At 41.6% G+C, this 24,415-nt stretch overlaps 1 protein-coding gene across 2 annotated transcripts in view; it reads right to left on the bottom strand.

Moving 5' to 3' along the window:
* Positions 1 to 10,256: 10,256 nt before the first annotated feature.
* The window catches only part of CRK (CRK proto-oncogene, adaptor protein), a 29,462-nt gene continuing 15,303 nt past the window's right edge, over positions 10,257 to 24,415 (bottom strand). For both annotated transcript variants that reach the window (XM_006099189.3, XM_006099190.3), the window contains exon 3: positions 10,257 to 13,555. In XM_006099189.3, the coding sequence (XP_006099251.1) occupies positions 13,418 to 13,555 (138 nt within the window). In that variant the 3' untranslated portion in view covers positions 10,257 to 13,417. The remainder of the gene's footprint in view (positions 13,556 to 24,415) is intronic.

Raw genomic sequence — 24,415 nt, 5'->3', positions numbered from 1 at the left:
TGATGAGAGAGAACCATTGATAGGCTGCCTCCTTCATGCCCCCTACTGGGGATTGAGCCTGCAACCGGGCATGTGCTCTTGACCGGAATTGAACCCAGAATCTGCAGGCTGACGCTCTAGCCACTCAGCCAAACCAGCTAGGTCTGTATCTTAAGATTGTAACATATCTGGGGCAAGTGTTCAGTTTTGCTTTCTTTGTCTTTGATATAGTATATCAAGTTTCAAACTCTTCTGCATCCCCCTCATCCTCTCTAGTCTGGCCTTAGGGAATTTGGCTTTAGTGAGTTGTTGCCTAACAGGAAGAGGAGCATACATTCAGAAACATGTCAAGTTTCTGACTTGAAGAAAGAACTGTTTTTAGTATATCAACCTTTCTTTTTGCTTTTTATTTTCAAATTATAAGAGAAAGTTCATTTAGAAAGTCACAGAGGTAGAAGTGAGTTGTAGAAGAAATGGGCTCAGGAAACAAGTTACAGAAGCCAAAAAAAGTTTAGCACCATTTTCTTAGACTGCCCTGTCTCCTTCTAGACTACGCCCACCTAATCCCCTAGGGCAGTGGTCAGCAAACTGTGGCTCGGCAAACCGCGGCTCTCGAGCCACATGCGGCTCTTTGGCCCCTTCAGTGTGGGTTCTTCCACAAAATACCGGCTTCTGCGCATGGGCCACGAAGTTTCAATCGCACTGTACGTGCGCGCCCGCACGTGGTATTTTGTGGAAGAGCCACACTCAAGGGGCCAAAGAGCCGCATGTGGCTCGCGAGCCGCAGTTTGTCGACCACTGGTCTAACCAACTGAGCTACCCAACCAGGGCCTTGTCTCTTTCTTATTTATAGAAACTCTTTATATTTTATGGATGTTACCACTTTGGCTGTTATATATTATTCAAATATTTTCTTCTCCTTTGTCATCTGTCTTTTAACTTAAAAAAATTTTTTTTCCAATATATTTTTTATTGATTTCAGAGAAGAAGGGAGAGGGGGAGATAGAAACATCAATGATTAGAGAGAATCGATCGGGTGCCTCCTGCATGCCCCCTTACTGAGGATCAAGCCTGCAACCTGGACAGGTGTCCTGACCAGGAATCGAACTGTGACTTCCTGGTTCATGGGTCAATGCTCAATCACTGAACCACACTGGTTGGATTTTTTTTTTTTTAAATATATTTTATTGATTTTTTACAGAGAGGAAGGGAAAGAAATAGAGAGTTAGAAACATCGATGAGAGAGAAGCATCGATCAGCTGCCTCCTGCACACCTCCTACTGGGGATGTGCCCACAACCAAGGTACATGCCCTTGACCGGAATCGAACCTGGGACCTTTCAGTCTGCAGGCCGATGCTCTATCCACTGAGCCAAACCGGTTCGGCGATTTTTTTTTTTTTTAATATATTTTATTGATTTTTTTACAGAGAGGAAGGAAGAGGGATAGAGAGTTAGAAACATCGATGAGAGAGAAGCATCGATCAGCTGCCTCCTGCACACCCCCTACTGGGGATGTGCCCGCAACCAATGTACATGCCCTTGACTGGAATCGAACCTGGGACCCTTCAGTCCGCAGGCCGACACTCTATCCACTGAGCCAAACCAGTTACGGCATGGATTTTTTTTTTTCTCCTTCCTTCAATAGGTGGAGTCTATTTCCTTACTCCTTGAATCTGGGCTGGCCCTGAGACTTGATTGATTAAAAAAATGCAGTGGAATTTAGTGTGTCATTTCTAAGGCTAGGCCTTGTGTGATTCTTCCTGTTTTCTTGGAATTCTGTCAATAGCCATGAGAACCAATCCAGGCTACTCTGTTGGAGGATGGGAGATCACAGGACGTAGAGATAAACTGTACCAGCTGAGGGGCATCCAAGACCAGCCAGACCCCAGACAATCTGAAGCTGACCTAAACTTAGGAGACTAGCCCAGACCAGAACTGCCCAGCTGAGCCCAATCCAAAGTGCTGAACTGTAGAATTGTAAAATAATAAATGATTATTGTTTTAAGCCACTAAGTATTGGCCTGGTTTATTTTACAGCAAAAGTTAACTGATCAGCCGTAGCTGGTTTGGCTCAGTGGATAGAGCGTTGGCCTGTGGACTGAAGGGTTCCAGGTTCGATTCCGGTCAAGGGCTACATGCCTGAGTTGCAGGCTTGATCCCCAGTAGAGGGCATGCAGGAGGCAGCCAATCAATGATTCTCTCTCCTTGATATTTGTATTTCCTCTCTCCCTTCCCCTTCCTCTCTGAAATAAATTAAAAAAATATATATATTTTTAAAAGCTAATGGAGTACTTTTCTTAAATATATTTTTATTGATTTCAGAGAGGAAGGGAAAGGAGAGAGAGAGAAACATCAAGGATGAGAATCATTGATTGGCTGCCTCCTGCACGCCCCTTACTGGGGATCTTGCAGCAACCCAGGCATGTGTCCTTGGCCAGAATCAAACCTGGGACCCTTCAGTATGCAGGTCAATGCTCTATCCACTGGAGCCAAACCAGCTAGGGCTAGAGTAATTTTTTTAAGTTCCTAGGATTATTACTACCCACAGCTCACACTTTACTTTTGATGACTAGCCCACCTATCCTATGTTTTTTATTATTTTGTTTAAAATGCATACTCTGCATACCTGCTGTGTGTCGAGCAGAGCTGGGTATTGGAAATACAATGAGCAGTCTCAGTCTTGTGATAGACACACACACAAGCAATTTTGGTTTAGTGTGATGTTATAACTATAAACACATTGCCAATAGGGGATATGGGCCAGGTAATACAAATTAGAGTGTCATCAGGCTGGTATTTGAAGGTGAGGGAGAAGGTGAGCCAGACAGGTTTAGACTGTGCAAAAGCCTGGAAGAGAGAGTAGGTGAGTCAGGTAAATAGAAAGGCAAGAAATTCTGTATGGCTAGAGTGCAGAGTACAGGAGGGAGAGTGAGGAAGGTGAGGCTGGATAGAGAAACTGGAACTTGAATATAAAGAGCTCTGTATCCCTTTGGGAGAATCTAACCTAATACATATTATAGGAAGTTCACTAGGGCTTCAATTTGTCAGAAAAATTAGAGGGGATAAAACTAGATGTAGGGGAACAGTTAGGGTAGTTGTTGAGATCATCCAGATGAGAGAAACATCAATTAGTTGCCTCCTGCACACCCCCCAACCTGAGGCCAGGGATTGAGCCTGCAACCGAGGTAGATGCTCCTGACCAGAATCGAATCTGGGACCCTTGTGTCCAAGGACCGATGCCTCTATCCACTGAGTCAAACTGGCTAGGGCAGTGGTCGGCAAACTCATTAGTCAACAGAGCCAAATATCAACAGTACAACGATTGAAATTCCTTTGAGAGCCAAATTTTTTAAACTTAAACTATATAGGTAGGTACATTGTTATTAACTTAATTGGGGTGCTCCTAAGTTGGCCTTTGCTAAAAACGTCCTCAATCTGATTGAGGTACCTTTGCTGTGGTCGACCCTTTCCAACTCTCCCATCCACACTCCTCTAGTATACTTGTTTCAGATAGACGAGTGTGGATGGGAGAGTTGGAAGGGGTTGACCTCAGCGAACGTACCTCAAAACAATGTACCTCCCCTGCACTGCGTATTCAGCGGCCCGCCTGCACCGCATCTCCTTTCGCCCGACCGACACCCCCTTCTTCTAACGCCACTTCTTCAAAATAGACTTGCCCAGGCCGAAAACCGACTTCTGTGCATGGGCCACGAAGTTTCAATTGCACTGTACGTGCACGCCCGCACGTGGTATTTTGTGGAAGAGCCACACTCAAGGGGCCAAAGAGCCACATGTGGCTCGCGAGCCATGGTTTCCGACCACTGGGCTAGGGCAACCTGACTTTTTATATATGTTTATTATCAACATGAAAAAAAGGAAGATTAGAAGGCGGCTAATTGTTGAGGAATTTAGGAACTAGAAGGTTCCTCGAGATGGAAGAACTGGGCTTTGGAAAAACAGTGAGAGAACTGAAGGCTAGAAGTTAATGGTCAGAAAATAAGATGTTTCATATTCCAGGGATGTAACAGTGCTAGACAATGGAGCTGAGATACCCAAAAAAATGAGGCCAAACTGGCAGATGGGTCACCCCAGATGATAGCAGACATTGGGGTAAAGACTGTGAACCAGATGTCAAAATCCTATATAATAAAAGGCTAATATGCAAATTGTCCCCTCAACTGGAAGTTTGACCAGGAGTTCGACCAGGAGGCGTGGCTGGCCAACTGTCCGAGGCCGCTCCCCCTGTCCAGCCCAATCAGCCATGATCGGGCGGGCCAGACCCCACCCATGCACAAATTCGTGCACTGGGCCTCTAGTCTTTAATAAATGAGAGGAAGATTGGTTGATAACTACAGAGGGTAGAGAGCCTGACAGGATGGATAGCATGAGCTACAAAGATGGAGTAGAGTCCAAAAAAGGGGTTATGTATGATAAGGAAAGAGAAGACTCAGAATAGCTTAAAGATGCCAGTAACAAAATGAGACTTGGGGCAATTATCAAAGATGACAGGAATGCAAGCTACGGAATGAGCTGGTTGGCCCCAACTGTCCTGATATGGATTATTTATGCTTCTGAAGGGATTCAATTCCACTGGAGGAAAGAGCAGCAGCCCTGCAGCAGTGCTTCTCAGAAGGGCAGGACAGGGATAAAGTTGCCAGATTTAGCAAATAAAAATACAGAATGTCCAGTTAAATTTCAATTTCAGGTATTACATGGGACATGCTTATACTATTAAAAAAAAAAAAAAGGTTATCTGGCCCTAGCTGGTTTTGCTCAGTGGGTGGAGCGTCGGCCTGCGGACTGAAGTGTCCCAGGTTCAATTCTGGTCAAGAGCACATGCCTGGGTTGCAGGCTTGGTCCCCAATGGGGGGAATGCAGGAGGCAGCCAATCAATGATTCTCTCTCATCATTGATGTTTCTCTCTCTCTCTTCCTCTCCCTTCCCCTCTGAAATCAATAAAAAAATACATTTTTTTAAAAAAAGGTTATCTGAGATGCATAAAGCAGCTTACTGATTTCTCCAAAGCTTTGGCATTGCGTGGTCCTAACAACCTGCTAGTTGGTTAACATCTCACCTCCCTAATTCAACTTCCTTGTATAAGTCAGAGTAGGCTAACTGCTGTTAATCATAAGACCTTAAAACATAAAATGGTTGAACAGAAGTTTATTTTTTGCTAGCTAAGCCAGAGTCCTTCTCCATGCAGTCATTTAGGGCTCTAGTGGTTGAAGGCCCTGCCCTGGGTGTCATCTTTATTCCAGCCAGATGGAAAGAAAGAGCATGTAGAAGCACCTATGGAAGGTTTCCACAGGCTAGGCCTGAGAGTGGTATAGACAATTCTGCACAATCCATTGGCTGAACTCAGTCACACAGTCATAGGTAATGGCAAGGGAGCATGGGAAATGTAGTCGAGCAGTGTGCACAGAACAAAGACAACAGGGAATTGAGTAAGCAATCTCTGCCACATCCTTTATGAGATCTATCTGTGGATTCCATAAGGTTCAAAAGACTCTGGATCAATAACCTTTGCTTTGGAACAGACACACATTCACACACACACACACACACACCACATCCTAATTGCTACAGAAAACGTGATTAAGAACAGAATTAGGGCCCTAGCCGGTTTGGCTCAGTGGATAGAGTGTCAGCCTGCGGACTGAAAGGTCCCAGGTTCGATTCCGGTCAAGGGCATGTAACTTGGTTGCGGGCACATCCCCAGTAGGGAGTGTGCAGGAAGCAGCTGATGGATGTTTCTCTCTCATCGATGTTTCTAACTCTCTATCCCTCTCCCTTCCTCTCTGTAAAAAATCAATAAAATATATTTTTTTTAAAAAAAGAACAGAATTGCCCTGACTGGTTTGGCTCAGTGGATAGAGTGTTGGCCTGTGGACTGAAGGGTCCCAGGTTCGACTCCGGTCAAGGGCATGTACCTTGGTTTCGGGTATATCCCCAGTGGGGGGTGTGCAGGAGGCAGCTGATCGATGTTTCTCTCTCATCGATGTGTCTAACTCTCTATCCCTCTCTCCCTTCCTCTCTGTAAAAAAATCAATAAAAATATTTAAAAAAAAAAAAAAGAACAGAATTAGCCCTAGCTGGTTTGGCTCAGTGGATAGAGCGTCAACCTGGGGACTGAAGGGTACCACGTTTGATTCCAGTCAAGGGCACATGCCCAGGTTATGGGCTCCATCCCCAGTAGGGGTTGTGAAGGAGGCAGCCAATCAATGATTCTCTCTCACCATTGATGCTTCTCTCTCTCCCTCTCCCTTCCTCTCTGAAATCAATAAATTTTTTTTTTTAAAAAAGAACAGAATTAAAGATCATCACAGTCATTCCTTTTGTTCTAGGTATTGCAGGGTTTTTGATAGCCAAAGATGGTACCTATCCAATAGACCTCATTAAAAGGAATAGGAAAAGTCCATTCTGTTGCTCCAATTTTAGCTGCTAGCCCATCAAGTTGTTGTTTTATCTTTCCATTACAATACAATTTACCACAAATCATTCCAAAACAACAAATGCTTTCCCTCAGTTTTTGCTTATGTAAATGTCAGTTGCCATGACAACAACAACAAAAAGATTGTCCTTGATCATATGCAGAGCTTGCTAAGGAACAAGAAGTAACTAGCTGGTACAGTCATAAACCTAATCCCACAGGCATGCCTAACAAGGGAAATGAGAAACTGGGGCAATTTTTTATTCAAAGAAAAAGTGAAAGTAGAGGAAGGACCTGATTCTAATGGGAGAAAAGATGTGTCCAAAAATTTTAAATAAACCACATCCTCATTACGTTCTTTTTTGGGGGAATGGGATCTGGGTTTCTCCCTTTTCTTGTTATATCACAAGACTCCTAAAAGGATTTGGGCCCAAGACTCAGGCCAATTCTCTTTACTTCCAACCTACCTTGACATTAGGATGGGTCATGCCCTTCACCATAATGCAGAGAGAGAATGCGCAAGGACCCTGCTCCTGTTGGTTGCCTTCTTGACTTGCTGCCTCTGAGATCTATATTATGAGAGACCTAAATAATAACAGGATGAGTAATTACTTTGAATAGTGTGTAGGATATATTAAGCTACCTTCATTACAATTGGCATTTTAGGTCATGGAATTCAGCTAAAGTTAGAAATTAAAAATAAGATCCAAGTGAATCATCTTCATTGTGGGAATATAGCTCCCTTCTAAGTAATCCAGGCACCTCCCCTTCTATGGAAAAGGAAAAGGGACATGGCCACAGGGAAGCACCTAAACCCTTGAGATGAAAAGCATCTCATGTTTCTGCAATGGAAGGACCTGCAATGGAAGGACCTAATTGGGTTTTACTCTGACCAATATTAAAATGAACCTACACTCACTCAGGCAGGGAAGCTCAGTTTAATACCAGGGTTGCCGGTTTGATCTCCAGTCAAAGCACATACAAGAATCAATCAATGAATGCATAAATAAGTGGAACAACAAATTGATGTCTCTCTCTCTCTCTCTCTCTCTCCTCCTCTCCTCTCTTTAAAATCAATAAAATAAATTAAAATGAACCTACACCCTTTGAGCATACACAGGACCAGAGATGCAGGATGGGGAATGGGGAGGAGGGAGCAGCTGAGAGGTAACCAGCTAGGTCCCTGTTACTATCCAGCACTCAGTCCTACTGAGGAAAATATTGATTTAGCAAGTATGTATTGTCTATTGCAAGCCAAGTTCTGTGCTGGGCTCTGGAGATGTAATGATGATTAAATCAGATGTAGCTTCTGTCCTACTGGAGCTGATTTTATAGTCTGAGAAGATGGAATGTAATCATCAGAGAACTATATAATTACAATCTGAGAGGAGTGCTGTGAAGGCAAATGATGTGATGATTTTAAATGGGATCTGGGGCTTCAAGGAAGGTATCTCTGAGGGAGGGACATTTAAACTGGAATCAAGAGATAAGTAAAAGTTGTGGGAGGGAAGGTTCTTAGAATGGGGAAGGCTTGCCCATCTGAGAAGCTAAAAGGAAAGCCTGCCAGGAACATGGAGATCTAGATAGATGAAAGAAAGGCCATCACTTCTGTGTAGGCCATCCTCTGGAATGCGGATTATAATCAAGACGAAACCATTAGAAAGCTTGTTTTTTAAAAAATTCATTTCAGAGAGGGAGAGGGAGAGAAACATCGATGAGAGAACCATTGATCAGCTGCTTCCTGTACGCCCGCCCTCAGGCATGCAACCCAGCCATGTGCCCGACCAGAAACCAACTTAGGAACCTTCATTCCACAGGCTGACCCTCTATCCACTGAGCCAAACCGGTAGGGCCCATTAGAAAGCTTTTTAAGCAAGTAAGTTCCATGATCAAGTTTGCCTCGTGGGAAGATCATCCTGGTTGCTTTGTAATGAGCAGATTGGGGAAAGTGAATAATGAGGAAGGTTATTGTAGAGGTCCACAGGAGAGACGGTAGCTACTTGGGTGGTAGTGGTGAAGGTCTACAAATGTGCAATAGGGAATATTTTGGAGGTGGAGCTGGCGGGACATGGTGATGAATTGGTTGTAGAACAGGGATGTCTATAAATGGGCTGCCAACTTTAACATTAAGCACAATAATCAAAGCTAATGTTTAATGTCAGGTATAATTGGGCAACGAACAGGGACATTCAGTTGAGGTAGCTATAATCCACACCACACTCTTGTCTGCACGTTTCAAGCTGTGGGCTTAGCAAGGGCTGTGTCCACACAGAAGAATGGGTGCCTTTTTTCTACTGGTTACTCACAAAATGGTGCAGTCTATTCACCAAGCTTTGTGACCTTGACTATAACACTTAAGTTCAGAAAGTCACCAGGGCCCCAGTCAAGGTTATGGATATGGTTTTTGTCCTGATACTCGTAGAATGCAAGATTCACAAAGGCAGAGTCTATTCCACAGGAGCTACCACACAGAACTACTGTAATCTGATCTGTTAATCATTGAAGCACCCAGATAGCCAACAAAATATGGAGTCAACCACCCCCCTTTGGCGATAATGGATTAAAGAGTAACTCCTTTCTGTGGCAGTAGGTGTACTTGAATTCATATGATGTCTTCTCAAAACAAATTACAAAATGATGAGTGAGGTTAAGACTGCTGTCACCCCAGTGTTGGTAAGCTCTGGACACTGTGGCAACACAGCCAAGGCAGCCAAGACATTGTTAGAACCCCCAGCTATAAAGGGTTCATGGGAATTCATAGTTAGGCCTGAAGCCTAGGATCCGCAAAGGAACCTGCACGAAAAGGCAGAGTGCATTACACAAAACACTAGGCTATCCCCAACGTTTCCAATTAGCAGTTATTATACCCTTATGTAGTACCAAATTCATTTTTACTCTCGGAATATACTTCTCAAGCATAAAGGTAAAAGGAGGGACTGGTTTGTGACCTCATCTGTGCTCCACTTTCCTAGTTTCCTGCTGGTACTCAGAACCTTGGAGAAGCCCATATACCCCACCAACTTGAAATGAGGCTAGAAACTCCATGAAGTTCTAAAGGGAACAGGAGGCTTTGAACCAGTCAACCTCCACATGGCTAAACATTCCTTCCCACTCCCAGAAGACTAAAATGTCTGTACTCTTTCTCATTTGAAGTGGGAAGACAAAGAAGGTCTGCCTAAGCCAGTTAACATTTGAACATCTAGTCAATATTTGAGTGCCCACTTTGGTAGGGTTCAATTAAGGTCTAAAATCTAAGTAAACCAGGCCAACCACAGAAATATCCCTTGACCAAAAGCAAGCCTGGAAGCTCATTTATTTCTGCTTGCTTTTGTTCTGTATTCAGAGAAGATCCACAAACACTGCTTTCCTTTCTTTTTGAACCTCACCTCTTTTTTAAAAAAAATATTTTTATTGATTTTTAGAGAGGGAGAGGGAAATATCGATCGGCTGCCTCCTGCATGCCCCCCACCACGGATTGAACCTGAAACTCTGGCATGTGCCCTTAACCGGAATCGAACTTGGGACCCTTTAGTCCGCAGGCTAACACTATCCACTGAGCCAAATCAGCTAGGGCTGAATCTTACTTCTTGATAACTAGTTCTTTTATGCCCCCTCACCTTATTTCCCCATTTCTTTTTCTTCAGGATATGTGTGGAAGCCAAGCTCAAAACTCTTACCCTCCTCCTGCCAAACTTAGAACTATTTTAATGTTTTCTTTTATGGAGGGGCCTCTTCTCTCTTCATATCTGTAAGAGGAACAGAACTTAATCTGAAGATCGGGGTCACAAAATATAAGAGCTGGTATGAGCACTCCAGGCTATGTAAAGGAACCCAACACTCAACATATTTTTTAAAACAAGACTTTGGTAGTTTATTTTTTTTACAAAAAGTTAAAACATTCTTAAGTCACCTTGCAGTTAAGCTTGTGTATGCCAAAGTTGACTCTCTTTGGTGTAGGTTCCTTTATTTAACGCTGGGTTGACAATCTGCTATTTATAGCAATAACTAGATGTGTTCTGGGTCCAAGGCAGAACACAGTATAAGTAACTGGAAAGACTATCCTTTTCATTGTAAAACTTCACCACCCATACACAATACAAAACTATTTTAGAGTATTATGTCAATTTTAGGTATATGTACTCACACACTTTATTTATAATTATCTACCCTGAAAATGTGCTACTTAAATAAAAATATCTGGGTATTTACACTAACATTCTAAAAACCTATTGTATAACATCCAAACCTTCTTTTCTTTATACCCACATATAAACCATTAATGTTCTCTGTTCAGGTCATTCCAAATTTCCAATCATTATATCATAATCTTCTTATATTCCCCTCAATTCAGTATTTCATGAATTTTGGAGACCCTTTAAAACATCACCAGTGATTAATCCCAGCTTTAATGAGTATCCACGGAACAACTGTTTCACATTACATGATTGTAGACTGAGTGCACACATCTCTTATTCCCTAAGCACAACAGATGTAGCTCTTTTGTGAAAAATATTCAAACATTACTTTTCAAAAGATCACCAAGCCAAATATTTGGCCATATTTTTATTTACTACATATACTATAAACATATACAATACATGCTACAAAAAAACATTTTTTCAAAATCTTACTGTCAAGAAAGTGTATAGTGTTATAATACAATGGCACATGTTCATATTTTATTTCAAATTGGTTTGCTTGTCACCCATTTCAAACCATTAATAATGAAATGTTACTTAAGGATAATTAAAAATTATCTATTTGCATTATTAACAATAAACAATTCCAACAAATTAATAAGAATGAATCATGTCAAATATTAGTATCCAAAAACTGGGCTTTTGCAGAAATGATTATATTATATAAAATATAGCAGCCAATTTCAGTTTACTTTGCTTTGTGACAATGTACATATGCAATTGAATAGGACTCTAGTATTTGTTTTTGGAAGATATTTTTAAGAAGTCCTTTGATTTCTTAAGGTCCAACAACTACCACATCCAGCCAAATCCAACCCAACAGTTCATATAATGGCTTTGGACAAGTCATCATTAAGAAGTTCTTATGATTTGGGTAGAGGTGCATGTTCCACTAATATTCCATAAGATGAAAATAGACATTACAGGCCAATATCATAATGTCAAAGGCAAAAGAAAATACAAATATTCAAAGCAGTGTGACAAGGTTTCTCTACAAATATTTTAGATGTCATACTTTCAGAAAAACAAGTTTCATGTGTACGTATTTGAATTTTACAGTATCTGTGCTCTAACTGAAAATTTGACAGAGTAGTCAGGTGGAATTAAGTCTAGTATTGCAAATTTGTTCATTCAACATTGAGCACCCACTGTGTGCATAGCACTATGCTAGCATTTAAAAAGTCGAGTATTGATGTCTTTATCAAGCATTACCTTAGTGTGAGGTAAAAATACATTAAATTAGCGTCAATGCATTAGTTTACTTGTGGTAATGTATGTAATCCTGTGCCAGCTGGCTTCCCTGTGCCATGTAATGAGCTTCTACATTCCTCTCATTCACTCACACAAACATCTGCACATCAATTGTGCCAGACATTGTGCTAGTCACTGGGATATCACGATTTGGTGCACGCCAAAAAATGCAAATTAATCATTACCTATGCAAAAGAATTAGAAAGATACATTTCTTTTCTAAAATGAGGCCCTAAGCTAAATATAAAATGTTTCTATTGGTTGTATCATACCATATACCAGTTAGTGCCTTCCTAGGCTGGAAGCTAGCTTTGAAAGTTTCATATTACAGTCTATATAGCCTAGATCATTTTTGGTCTCAGAAATCTATTTTTTGGAGCACCTGACCCCATATAAACCATTCTGTACTTAAAAGGATTTGTAAACTAAACTTGAACATAAAGACCCAAAACTGAAGGGAGTTTATAATGTACTTCATGCACTGTTCTGGTAATGTGAAATGAATAATACCTAAGTAATTCATGATTGGTTCAAACATTTTTCAAAGTGCTAACCCTATCCCCAAACTCATGTAATTTTAACTTGACTTATACAAGTTGCACATAAAGCAAAGGGCAGAATTTGGCCACACAACCTTCTATGGAATATTCTAGTGATTGGTCCTTCCACTCCAAGTAGAAGCTAAGAATTCCAAAGAATCTTGAGAAATGTCCCTGCTGGATCCCATTAGTCAGGAGTCTATTTAGCTGCGATAGCAGTGTGAACCTACTATGACCCCTTGAGGAAAGGCAGAGAGCTGAGTTTGGCTGTCCACTCAGTGAATCCAATACTGGCTTAAAGCTATGCACTGAATAAAGTGCTCTGCACATCCTGCTTGTCATCTGGAATGAAAATAAACACTTTTCATGCGAATTAACCTATCTGCGGAAAAGGATGACAAGGGTTCAAAGAATCCCAAGAAAAAGTATGAAGCATTGACTTAGAAGGAAGAAAATGCCTTTAGTAGTGTCCTCAGAAATCTCAGGATTTGAACTGTCAGAATGAGTCATACATGGTCATGTTCTATAAATGAAAAAGCAATCCCACTGGGCATAATTCACACAGTACATGATTACTTTCTGGGGGTGAAAGGGAACAGTCTATTGCCATTTGATAAGATGGTTTCAGAATGAAAAAAAAGCCATTGGATAAATCAGGGTAGGTAGTGTGCAACACTTCTCTCCTGTCCATCAGTTTTCCACAGGTTGACTTGCATTGCCTGAAGAAAGGAGGCAAGATACCCACCTATTCCTCTGATAGACTCAGGCATAGCAGCTACCACCTAAAATGTCCAATTCAGAAGTTGACACACAAAGCCCTCCAGTTTTGTACCCTGAACGTGGTAAATGGAACTAGGGATGTAGTAGTTCAGTCTAAAAATGATCACAGGTAACAGAACACTTATATAAACTAGACTGTGTTTGACATCTGTAAAAAAAAAAATGTATAGATGGCAACTGAAAAGGAAAAAAAAAAAAAGGATTGTTCCCATCTGTCAGCAAAACTGTTGAGCTATACTCAGCTGAAGTCCTCATCAGGATTCTGTTGATCCAGCAGACGAACATGTGTGAATGGGAAGTGACCTCGTTTGCCATTACACTCCCCTTCCCACTGACCATTGACATTAATCTTCGTAACCTTTACCAGCTCACCGACCTGCAAGAGGAGAATAAGGAGAACAATTTATTTCCAGTTATGAATGAAAGCTGAAACTCTAATCTCTGATTAGGCATACCCTGCCCACGAATGCTCTAGGGCTGACATTACAGAAATGGCTATTTGCTGCCTCCCAAGCCCCAGCCATCAGACTGATTACTTGTGGTTAATGCAGGCAGAAAGAAGTGATTTTAGCAGTGCAGAAAAACACACAGAAAATAGAAAGGATCCTAGAAAACAATACTTTTTGGAAATATCAAGTGTTGATGAGCAAGCCCAACTATAGTGACCTACTGTTCCCTTTATTTGTATCCACTACCTTTAGCTTCCAGCCTGCCCACAAGCTCTGGCCTAGGAAAAGAAATCCATGTCCTCCCCTAACTTCCCACCCAGGCATATAGCAGCAGCACAATCTCCCAACCCACTCTCATACACATATCCTGGCCTATTTACTACTAATAGAGCAGAGGGCAATCATAGGAAGCATACTTCACTTGGTTTCAGAAAATGAAACGTTCCCACCACTTTCCTACCAAGGCAAGGCTTTCCCCATTTGGGCAGATATCGGCCAAAATTCCAAATTCCATCAGCTCTCTGCAAAGCCCCCACCTTCTTCACCAACCTCACCCCTACCCCACCATATACTGACAGATTTCGTTGCTTCCTCAATGCCACTTGGTACCTGTTCATTAATAAGGGAACATTAATAAGAGCACATCTTGTTTTTGCTTCTGTTATAAAAAACTTTCTGTTGCAACATCAGATATAAAATTTGCCTTAGCCACTTTGGCTCAGTGGATAGAACGTCGGCCTGCGAACTGAAAGGTCCCAGGTTCGATTCCAGTCAAGGGCACATGTCCGGGTTGTGGGCTCAATCCCCAGTGTGTGGGGGGGGACTTGCAGGAGGCATCCAATCCATGATTCTCTCTCATCATGGATGTTTCTATCTCTCTCTCTCTCCCTCTTCCTTCCTTTCTGAAATAAAAATATATTAAAAAATAAAATAAAAAATAAAATTTTGACAATCTAGGATATACCTCTATTCTGCTATGAAACTAAGACAAGCTCAAAAAAAGAAAAAAAACAAACAAATGAAAAAGAAAAAAAAAGAACATAAGGTCAGTCTGACAAATAGATTCATCCTGTGGCAAAATAATAAACATTTTGTTTAATATTTGGAGGTAAGGCCCCAGATGTCATTAGACTAAAGAACTTGTAACTATCTTTTGCCCTGGCCAGTGTGGGCCAGTTGGTTGACCTTCATCCCATGCACCAAAAGGTTGCTGGTTCGATTCCCAGTAAGGGCACACACTGGATTACAGGCTCAATCCCCAGTACAGGGTGTGCAGGAGGCAACCGATGGATGTTCCACTCTTTTTTAAAAAATATCTCTCTAAAAATCAATTAAAAAAAAAAAAGAGCTTATAAGTATCTTTTATCAACATCTAAGTTCTGAGCATACAAGTGGTTTCTAAGCATAAGTGTTCATTTGTTTTACTAAGTTAATAACTACTATTCATTGAACGTTCATAAAGTACTGTAGAGAGTGTTTTATATTAATTATTTTCTAATCATCGTAATAACCCTAAAGGACAGGAACTGTTTTCTTATTTTACAGGTGAAAAAGACTAAGATTTACAAAAATCACACGATATACACCTTAGGTCAGCGGCGGACCACTGGTGGTCCGTGAGGTCTGAAAGGTTGGCGACTGCTGCCTTAGGTCATATCAGTGGCTAATCATGTCAGTGGCCGGGCTGGGATTTAAGCCCAGAAGTATCTGGCTCTAAAGCCAATTTATTCTCTTTTTACCATACCAGGAACTTTCTAATTATGCTGCCAGGGCCCTAGGGATTGTCTAAGAATGTCTGTAGGCCAACTACAGGCAAAGCCAACTCAGGTCTAGGTCCAGGCCTTCTCTAGAACCAGCTTGATCTCACTCACAGAGGAAACAGCTTCCCTAGTGGCCTGTCTGTAATTTCCTAAAGAACTATCTTGAAACCAGAGGCCTAAAGATGTTGCGTGAAAAGTAAAAAGAAACCAGGGAATATTAAAGATTATATTTGGGATAAGACAAAAAGGTGAGAAAAAGCAGCAGCTCAGTTTGCTGATACTGTAAAGATGAAGGCTAATGGTGTAAGGGGAGGAAAGGGAACACACTGCATGCCCATCCTTGCAAGCAGATCTGATCCCTATAGGCTGCCAGCACCAGGGTTCCATTTACTCCCAGCAATCTTCCAATTCAACATTCCTGACATCTGAGCAGGTCAACTATGACAAGTAAAGATTTTCTTACAGTCTTTGGGAAGAGGAAGGCCAGACATCAAGGGAAAATTTCCTTGCTAGTAAAATTAGTTTGAAAGATTTCTTCCTTTATCCCCAATTCTAATTCTCAGACTTTATCTCACTTGTTCCCTTATTTTTAAAACTTTTGCAGTGTTGCAAGAAGCTAGGCACACACAAAAAGGAAAAAGAAGCTAGGTACACAGCATCAGCTCCATAACATCTGACTATACCTTAGTGAATTTTCCTTGTGTTTGACCTGTCAGCAACCGACTCTCCACACTAAACACACGCATGCACGCACACACAGCACGTCACTAAAATTAATGCCCTGTGCTGCTAGCTCCTTGCTACGTTAAAGTCAATTATAGCATGTGCAGCACTTCTTTCCTCCATTTTAAATTTTTATTTGTACTACCTGTCAAAACACTCATGTCATACTAAGTGCTATTTCTGTAGTTGAACCCAGAATAATACAAGTCCACCACTGGTGTGGCTCAGTTAGTTGGGCGTGGTTCTGTGCACCTAATGGTGGCTGGTTCGATTCCCGGTCAGAGCACCTGTCTGGCTTTTTGGTTGATTCCGTGTGTGTGTGTGTGTGTGTGTGTGTGTGTGTGTGTGTGTGTGTTCGTGCGCACAGGAGGCAGCCAATGTTTCTCTCTCACATCAATGTTTTTCTCTCTCCCTCTCCCTTCCTCGCTCTCTAAAAAGCAATAAAAATATTAAAAAGAAAAATATTTGAGGGGATGTGTATGTTTATGTCAAAAATCTAAATGGGCCCTAGCAGGCTTGGCTCAGTGGATAGAGCGTCGGCCTGCGGACTGAAGGGTTCCAGGTTCGATTTCAACCAAGGGCACATTCCTGGGTTGCAGGCTCGATCCCCAGTAGGAGGTGTGCAGGAGGCAGCCGGTCAATGATTCTCTCTCATCACTGTTTCTATTTCTCTCTCCTTCTCCCTTCCTCTCTGAAATGAATAAAGAAATATATTTTTTAAAAAAATCTAGCCAAACCGGTTTGGCTCAGTGGATAGAGCGTCGGCCTGCGGACTCAAGGGTCCCAGGTTCGATTCCGGTCAAGGGCATGTACCTTGGTTGCGGGCACATCCCCACTGGGGGGGCGTGCAGGAGGCAGCTGATCGATGTTTCTCTCTCATCGATGTTTCTAGCTCTCTATCCCTCTCCCTTCCTCTCTGTAAAAAATCAATAAAATATATTTTAAAAAAAAAATCTAAATGGCACTCATGTTAGGTTCCCTTCCACATGGGGTCAAAGTGGCCAATTTAAGAAGTTAGTTTGATGACATGCCAGCTAATATCCTTATCTTGTGTCATATCTGAATCCATCATTTTATTGATATTAAAGAACATACACAAGGGATATGAAGGAACATTCTGGAGTGCTGGAAAGCTTCTATACTTTCATCAGGTGATTATCAATAGGTGCATATACATGTAAACCATGAGCTGTATACTTATGATTAGTACATTTTACCAAATAATTTCAAATCTAAATAAAAAGGTGTCAAGAAAAGGATGTCTGGCCCTAACCGGTTTGGCTCAGTGGATAGAGCATCGGCCTGCGGACTCAAGGGTCCCAGGTTCGATTCCGGCCAAGGGCATGTACCTTGGTTGTGGGCATATCCCCAGTAGGGGGTGTGCAGGAGGCAGCTGATCGATGTTTCTCTCTCATTGGTGTTTCTAACTCTCTATCCCTCTCCCTTCCTCTCTGTAAAAAATCAATAAAATATATATTTTTTAAAAAAGGGATGTCCGTTGTATTTCTTCCAGCTTTTCTAGGTGTTTTGTAGAAGATGGTTCTTCAGAATACAACCTTAAGCCCACCATTCTACTTGATACCAAAATCTAGGCTTTAATACCTCTCTTTTCTCTGTGTTATACTGTCTTTATTTACTGATTTTTTTTAAATTCTAAGCAAGATTAGCAGTATTTGATTTTTTAAAAATATGTTTTTATTGATCTTTAGAGAAAGGAAGGGAGAAAGATAGAGAGATAAAACATCAATGAGAGAGAAACATTGATAGGCTGCCTCCTGCACAACCCCCACTAGGCATTGAGCCTGAAACCCAGGCATGTGTCTTGATCAGGAATGGAACTGGTGACCTCTTGGTTCCTGGGTTGATGCTCAACCACTGAGCCCACCAACCAGGCATACTGTCTTAATTTTAGAAATTCAAAGTGCCATCTCAAATCACATCCCACAGAGCTCTAAGTAAAAGGCAGGTTGAAGTGTGGACGAGCCCAGTCCCTTGCTGTAGTACCACAGAACTACACTAGCTTCTTCACAAGCAAGGCAACAAAACTTGCTGATTTAAAGTTTTAAGCAGTCAACTGAGCTAATGAAGCTATCCATTGTGGCCTTGATGTACAAATACTTTGAGAAAGACCGTACTAAATTAAATAACCCTTTGTACCATATGGGGTCTTCCTCCTCAAACATTCAAAGCACATGGGGACTCCTGGAGTCAAAAACAATAAACCCCAAAGGCAATATGACTATCCACATGAGGCCCTAGTGCAGTGGTTCTCAACCTTCTGGCCCTTTAAATACAGTTCCTCATGTTGTGACCCAACCATAAAATTATTTTCGTTGCTACCTCATAACTGTCATGTTGCTACTGTTATGAATCGTAATGTAAATATCTGATATGCAGGATGGTCTTAGATGAGCCCTGTGAAAGAGTCATTCGACCGCCAAAGGGGTCTCGACCCACAGGTTGAGAACCGCTGCCCTAGTGCTTCAACAGTTTGGAAGAAAGGGTGGTTGACACCCTAGGGCTGTGGTCGGCAAACGGCGGCTCGCGAGCCACACGCGGCTCTTTGGCCCCTTGAGTGTGGCTCTTCCACAAAATACCACATGCAGGCGCGCACGTACAGTGCAATTGAAACTTCATGGCCCATGCGCAGAAGTCGGTATAATTTGAAAATAAAAAACAAAAAGAAAGGTTGATACACTAAAAACAGTTCTTTCTTCAAGTCAGAAACATGACATGTTTCTGAATGTATGCTCCTCTTCCTGTTAGGCAACAACTCACTAAAGCCAAATTCCCTAAGGCCAGACTAGAGAGGATGAGGGGGATGCAGAAGAGTTTGAAGCTTGATATACTGTATCAAAGACAAACAAAGCAAAACTGAACACTTGCCCCAGATATGTTACAATCTTAAGATACAGACCTAGCTGGTTTGGCTGAGTGGATAGAGCGTCAGCCTGCAGATTCTGGGTTCAATTCCGGTCAAGAGCACATGCCCGGGTTGCAGGCTCGATCCCCAGTAGGGGGCATGCAGGAGGCAGCCTATCAATGGTTCTCTCTTATCACTGATGTTTCTCTCTCTCACCCTCTCTCTTCCTCTTTGAAACAGGATGGAAAAAAGAGGGACAGTAGACACCTGTCCTAATGAACAATACAGAAATCCACTCATGTTCTTATACCTCCCATCTCATTTTTTCTGTTAACAAAGGGGAAATTGGGTCTTCACTCTTATTTTCCATACATAGTTTAAAAGTTCTTAACTTATAGTTCAAAGAGTTCTATGCGGGGAAATGTAGAGCTCAAGTAATCACTGTCAGATATGATCAGGGACCCAAAGCACTTTACAGCTTGCCCTGAAGAACAAGTCCAAAACAAAAAATAAAAATAAAATGAAAAAAAGACTAAGTCCAAGCCTAAGAACATCAGAGAAGCTTTCCTTGGTTACTCTGAAATGTTATTGTCTATCAAAGGCAAAATGCGAGTTATATAATTAGTACATTTAAAGATATTATGATAGTTTTGAACAATCTACAGAGGCTGCAAAGTAAATTTTAGCACCTGCAATATACAAGATAAGATTTGTTACTATGCCAGCTTCCAAGGAGCCATGAAACAAAAATCTAAGATCAAAATCTTAGTTCAAATCCTATCTAATAAAAGAGCAATAATAAAAGAGCAATAAGCAAATTAACCGTCACTCCATCACTCCACGACAAAGATGGCGGCACCCATAGCGGCCGAGTCACCCCGGCAACGTGAGCCCAGCAGGCAAGTGTGCCCACAGGCAGCACCCAGCAGGGCCCACTTGGCCATCACCGTGGTGTGGAGCAGGCAGACCCCGCAGAGAACAGAGAACCACAGGGAGCGGGCCCAAGCCATCAGTAGGACATAACCTGAGGACTCCGGATTGGAGAGGGTGCAGGTCAGGCTGAGGGACACCCTCCCCCTGTGCACAAATTTCATGCACCAGGCCTCTAGTCTAAGATAAAAAAATAAAAGCTGCCTCTACACAACTCTGCTGTTATTTCCAGAATTTCTTCTTCAAAACATGCAGCATATCTGCATTGTTTACAATCTGTCTTAATCAGGATAAATTGGACGGAACAGATAGGATCTGTCCGATTCAGTTACATTCCCCTGGGATACGAGTACCTGACTCACAGAATTATAATATGCAAAGGAATACCCATACTTTGGTTGTTAACTAGAATTGACCTCTTCTTTCCAGACTCTTCATCTCTACTAGAGAAATCTGGTGGGTGGAAAAGAGGAAGTATCTATAACTTATATTCCAGTGGGGAGCTCTGGTCATAGCAAATATACCATGCAGGGAATGTCCATCTGTAAGACAAGGGCAGGTGGTTCTTCAGCACTGTTTTTTAATTTACTGTTTTAAAATACAGAAACCCTTTCTTTAAAAAAAAAAAAAATCAATCTGTCCTAGCCGGTTTGGCTCAGTGGATGGAGCATCAGCCTATGGGCTAAAGGGTCCCAGATTGCATTCCAGTCAGGGGCATGTAAATCGGTTGCAGGCTCCTTCCTGGCCGGGGCCCTGGTGGGGCAAATATGGGAGGCAACCAATCGATCTGTTTCTCTCACATCGATATTTCTCTCTATCTTTCCCTCTCTCCTACTCTCTCTAAAAATCAATGGAAAAATATCCTTGGGTGAGAATTTAAAAAATAATAATCTTAGAGAGACCCTAATATATAATGCAGATAAAAACAGTTACTTTGGTTAAGCAAGACAGGGAACCCACAGCCTTGCATCCTCAGCTTTCCCCTCTCCCCAGGCACCTTCTGGGAACTCTTAGGATAGTGAGAAGCCTTAGTCTGAAGACTGCTAGCCTAATATATTATCTCTAGGGTCCTGCCCAATTCTAAAATACAATGATTCTATTGTATGTCAACCACAATTTTTTTTAAAAAAGGAAAGAAAAAAAGAACTCAAAGAACCCTTCCAGAAAATTACATATATATATACATACATACATAAAATGTAATGATTCTAATTAATCAATTTTAAGTTAAGTGTATACTGAATGTCAACTATAATGGAAAATAATTGAAAAACATTCAAGTTAAGTATAAAACTCCACTAAAATGCACCTAGTTGGTCTACAGATCTGGACTTACAATGGGTCATATATACCAATAAATGGTGTTTGTTGTTGTCATTTTTGAAAATATATTTTTGAAAATTTCAGAGGAAGGGAGACAGAAACATCAATGATGAGAGAATCATTGATCAGCTGCCTCCTGCATGTCCCCACACGGGGGATTGAGCCCATAACCCAGACAAGTGGCCATCACAGTATCTTTAAGTGACTTAGCGAACCATCACCTCCTGGTTCATAGGTCGACGCTCAACCACTGAGCCATGCTGGACAGGCTGTTGTCTTTTTTTTTTTTAACCAGAATTCGAAGGTCAGAAAGCCAGAGTCTCCTAATCTTATCTTCCAGCCTCATCTCAATAAGGATGAGGCATAGCTTCTATGAAAATCCAGAAATGGGAAAGGAGAACTGTGCGCCTCCCTGCATAGATAGTACAACTGAGGGTATGCTTTCAGTGAACCCACAGAAAACCTGCACTGAGGAGGGCAGCAGCACTGTTATAAAACAAAAAGAGCTCTAGACGGTTTGGCTCAGTGGATAGAGCATTGGCCTGCAGACTGAAGAGTCCCGGGTTCGATTCCAGTCAAGGGCATATGCCTGGGTTGCAGGCTTAATCCTCAGTAGGGGGCAAGCAGGAGACAGCCAATGATTCTCATCATTGATGTTTCTATCTCTCTCTCCCTCTCCCTCTCTGAAATCAATAAAAAATGTATTAAAAAAAAAAAAAAGAAAAAAAGAATCACAGACTGAATTTGAGTATGGTAGAAAAAGCACCAAGGTAGATATGGGTTGATCATATCTTCACTTCCACCTGGTTTGAACAATCCATTCAATCTATCTAAACATCAGGATATCTAAGGTCCTTTCCAACTATAGAATTCTACAATGGTAAACTACACCATGTTTTTAATCACATAAGATGTTTTAAAGCTATAACTTGGGGTATTTGTTCTAACTCAAAAGAGGCGATCTTCAGCAATCAACATATGTGGCTCAAAACCAATATTCAATCAAAAAAGAAAACTTACTAAAATCATAAATTAGTTTTCTACTTAAATCTCTATTTCACTAGATTTGTGTTTCAAAGCAGGGCTAGCAGCTCAACCATTTTTGAGCACTAAAGGCTCTAATCAAGGCAGGCATCATTAAAAACAATTCTCTTTCAGAAAGCAAATGGAGCCCTAACCGCTTTGGCTCAGTGGATAGAGCATTGGCCTGCGGACTGAAGGGTTCCGGGTTCGATTCTGGTCAAGGGCATGTACCTTGGTTGTGGGCACATCCCCAGTAGGGGGCGTGCAGGAGGCAGCTGATCGACGTTTCTCTCTCATAGATGTTTCTAACTCTATCCCTCTCCCTTCCTCTCTGTAAAATATCAATAAAATATATTTTTTTTAAAAAAGAAAGCAAATGCAGCACTGGCTGGCACCAGGGTTCCATGCACCAAAAGGTAGATGGTTCGATTCCCAGTCAGGGCACATGCCCAGGTTGCTGGTTTGGTCCCCGGTTGGGTTGTATAGGGAAGGCAGCTGATCGATGTTTCTCTCTCACATCGATTTTTCTCTCTCCCTCTCCCATCATCTCTCTCTAAAAATCAATAAAAACATATTTTTGAAAAAAGAAAGAACATGAAAATGGAAGGAAAATTAATGTGATATATATTCTCTCCTGGTGTTAGCTAACTTATCCCATGAGTGCTATTACCACACTCCAGTCCAGTGCTAACAAAGTCTGCAATGACTGTCAAGTGTCACATCTGTTGCCTGGTCAGTGTGGCTCAGTGTTTGAGTGCTGACCTATGAACCAGGAGGTCATGGTTTGATTCCCATCAGGGCACATGCCCAGGTTGAGGGCTGGATCCCCAGTAGAGGGTATGCAGAAAGCAGTTATCAATGATTCTCTCTCATCATTGATGTTTCTCTCTTTCTCTCCCCATCTCCCTTCCTCTCTGAAATCATTAAAAATATATATTTTTTAAAAACAGCCACACCTGTCATATGCACAGCACCATGTTGGATGTTGCCATCATCTGAACTGAAATAAAAACATGAGGCTAGAACAGGGGTGGGCAAACTTTTTGACTCGAGGGCCACAATGGGTTCTTAAACAGGACCGAAGGGCCGGAACAAAAGCATGGATGGAGTGTTTGTGTGAACTAATATAAATTCAAAGTAAACATCATTACATAAAAGGGTACGGTCTTTTTTTTTTTAGTTTTATTCATTTCAAACGGGCCGGATCTGGCCGGATTGGGCCCGCGGGCCGTAGTTTGCCCACGGCTGGGCTAGAAACTTGTTTTCTTCATCCTCCAGACTCTAAGTGGGAAAAAGTGGTGTGGCCTAGACAACATATATTTCACTTTTCTTCAAAGCAGGGACACAATACTTTTAAGTCATAACATGATGTCAAAGAATACACACTTCAAAAATACACATATTCCAGTCAAACCTTTAAGACTCAACCAACCCACCTCTGCATACACTATCCAGAATGTAAAAGAAAAACTTCAAATCCAGTAATATCAGAGACTAATACAAATAAATTCTGGCTTATTCTGTGGGCTAACACTCCCCCATTTAGACAGAGGGCAGCTCTTACTCCTCAGTGTATGAACATGACCAAAGAAAACAAAATTTAGGGAAGATGTAAGTTTATAAGAATACATATTTGCCCCGTCTCAGCTAATCTGTGCTCACGTAACTACAGCCTGTGCTTATGAAAGTTACTTCCTTATATTCAGGTTATAATATCAGGAGACTCTGAAAGATGGGATAGCATGCCACTCCTGTACAAGCTTTTATAATGAACCACTAGCTCTGCATAACTCAGAAAGGGGGAGAGGTAAAGGGGAGGTAGGGAGAAAAGGAAAGGGAGGGAGGAAAGAGACAAAGCTGTGAATGCTAAAGAGAAGAATAAAGGAATAAACACAATGGTTGGCCAGAGAAGAGGGGCTACCAAGGATAACTATTTACTAGTAAAAGGTAATAATTTATTCCTCGGGAGGAACTAGCTTTTTGCCTGCAAAATGCATTATACAACAAAGACCAGGTAAACCTGCTGCTCCTTGGAATTAATATTTTTGAGTATATCTTTTCACACCTGGACTATGCTTTACTTTTCCTCCTGAATTCTTACTTGAACACAATCAATCAACAGTAAGAATCCCCATGCCCCAAAAGTAAAAAAATGAAGTTTCTGT

The sequence above is a fragment of the Myotis lucifugus genome, unplaced genomic scaffold, assembly GCF_000147115.1.
Source record: "Myotis lucifugus unplaced genomic scaffold, Myoluc2.0 scaffold_262, whole genome shotgun sequence".
Classification (NCBI taxonomy): Eukaryota; Metazoa; Chordata; class Mammalia; order Chiroptera; family Vespertilionidae; genus Myotis; species Myotis lucifugus.
Note: the sequence above shows the minus strand (reverse complement) of the source record. Positions and strands in the feature narration are given on the sequence as shown.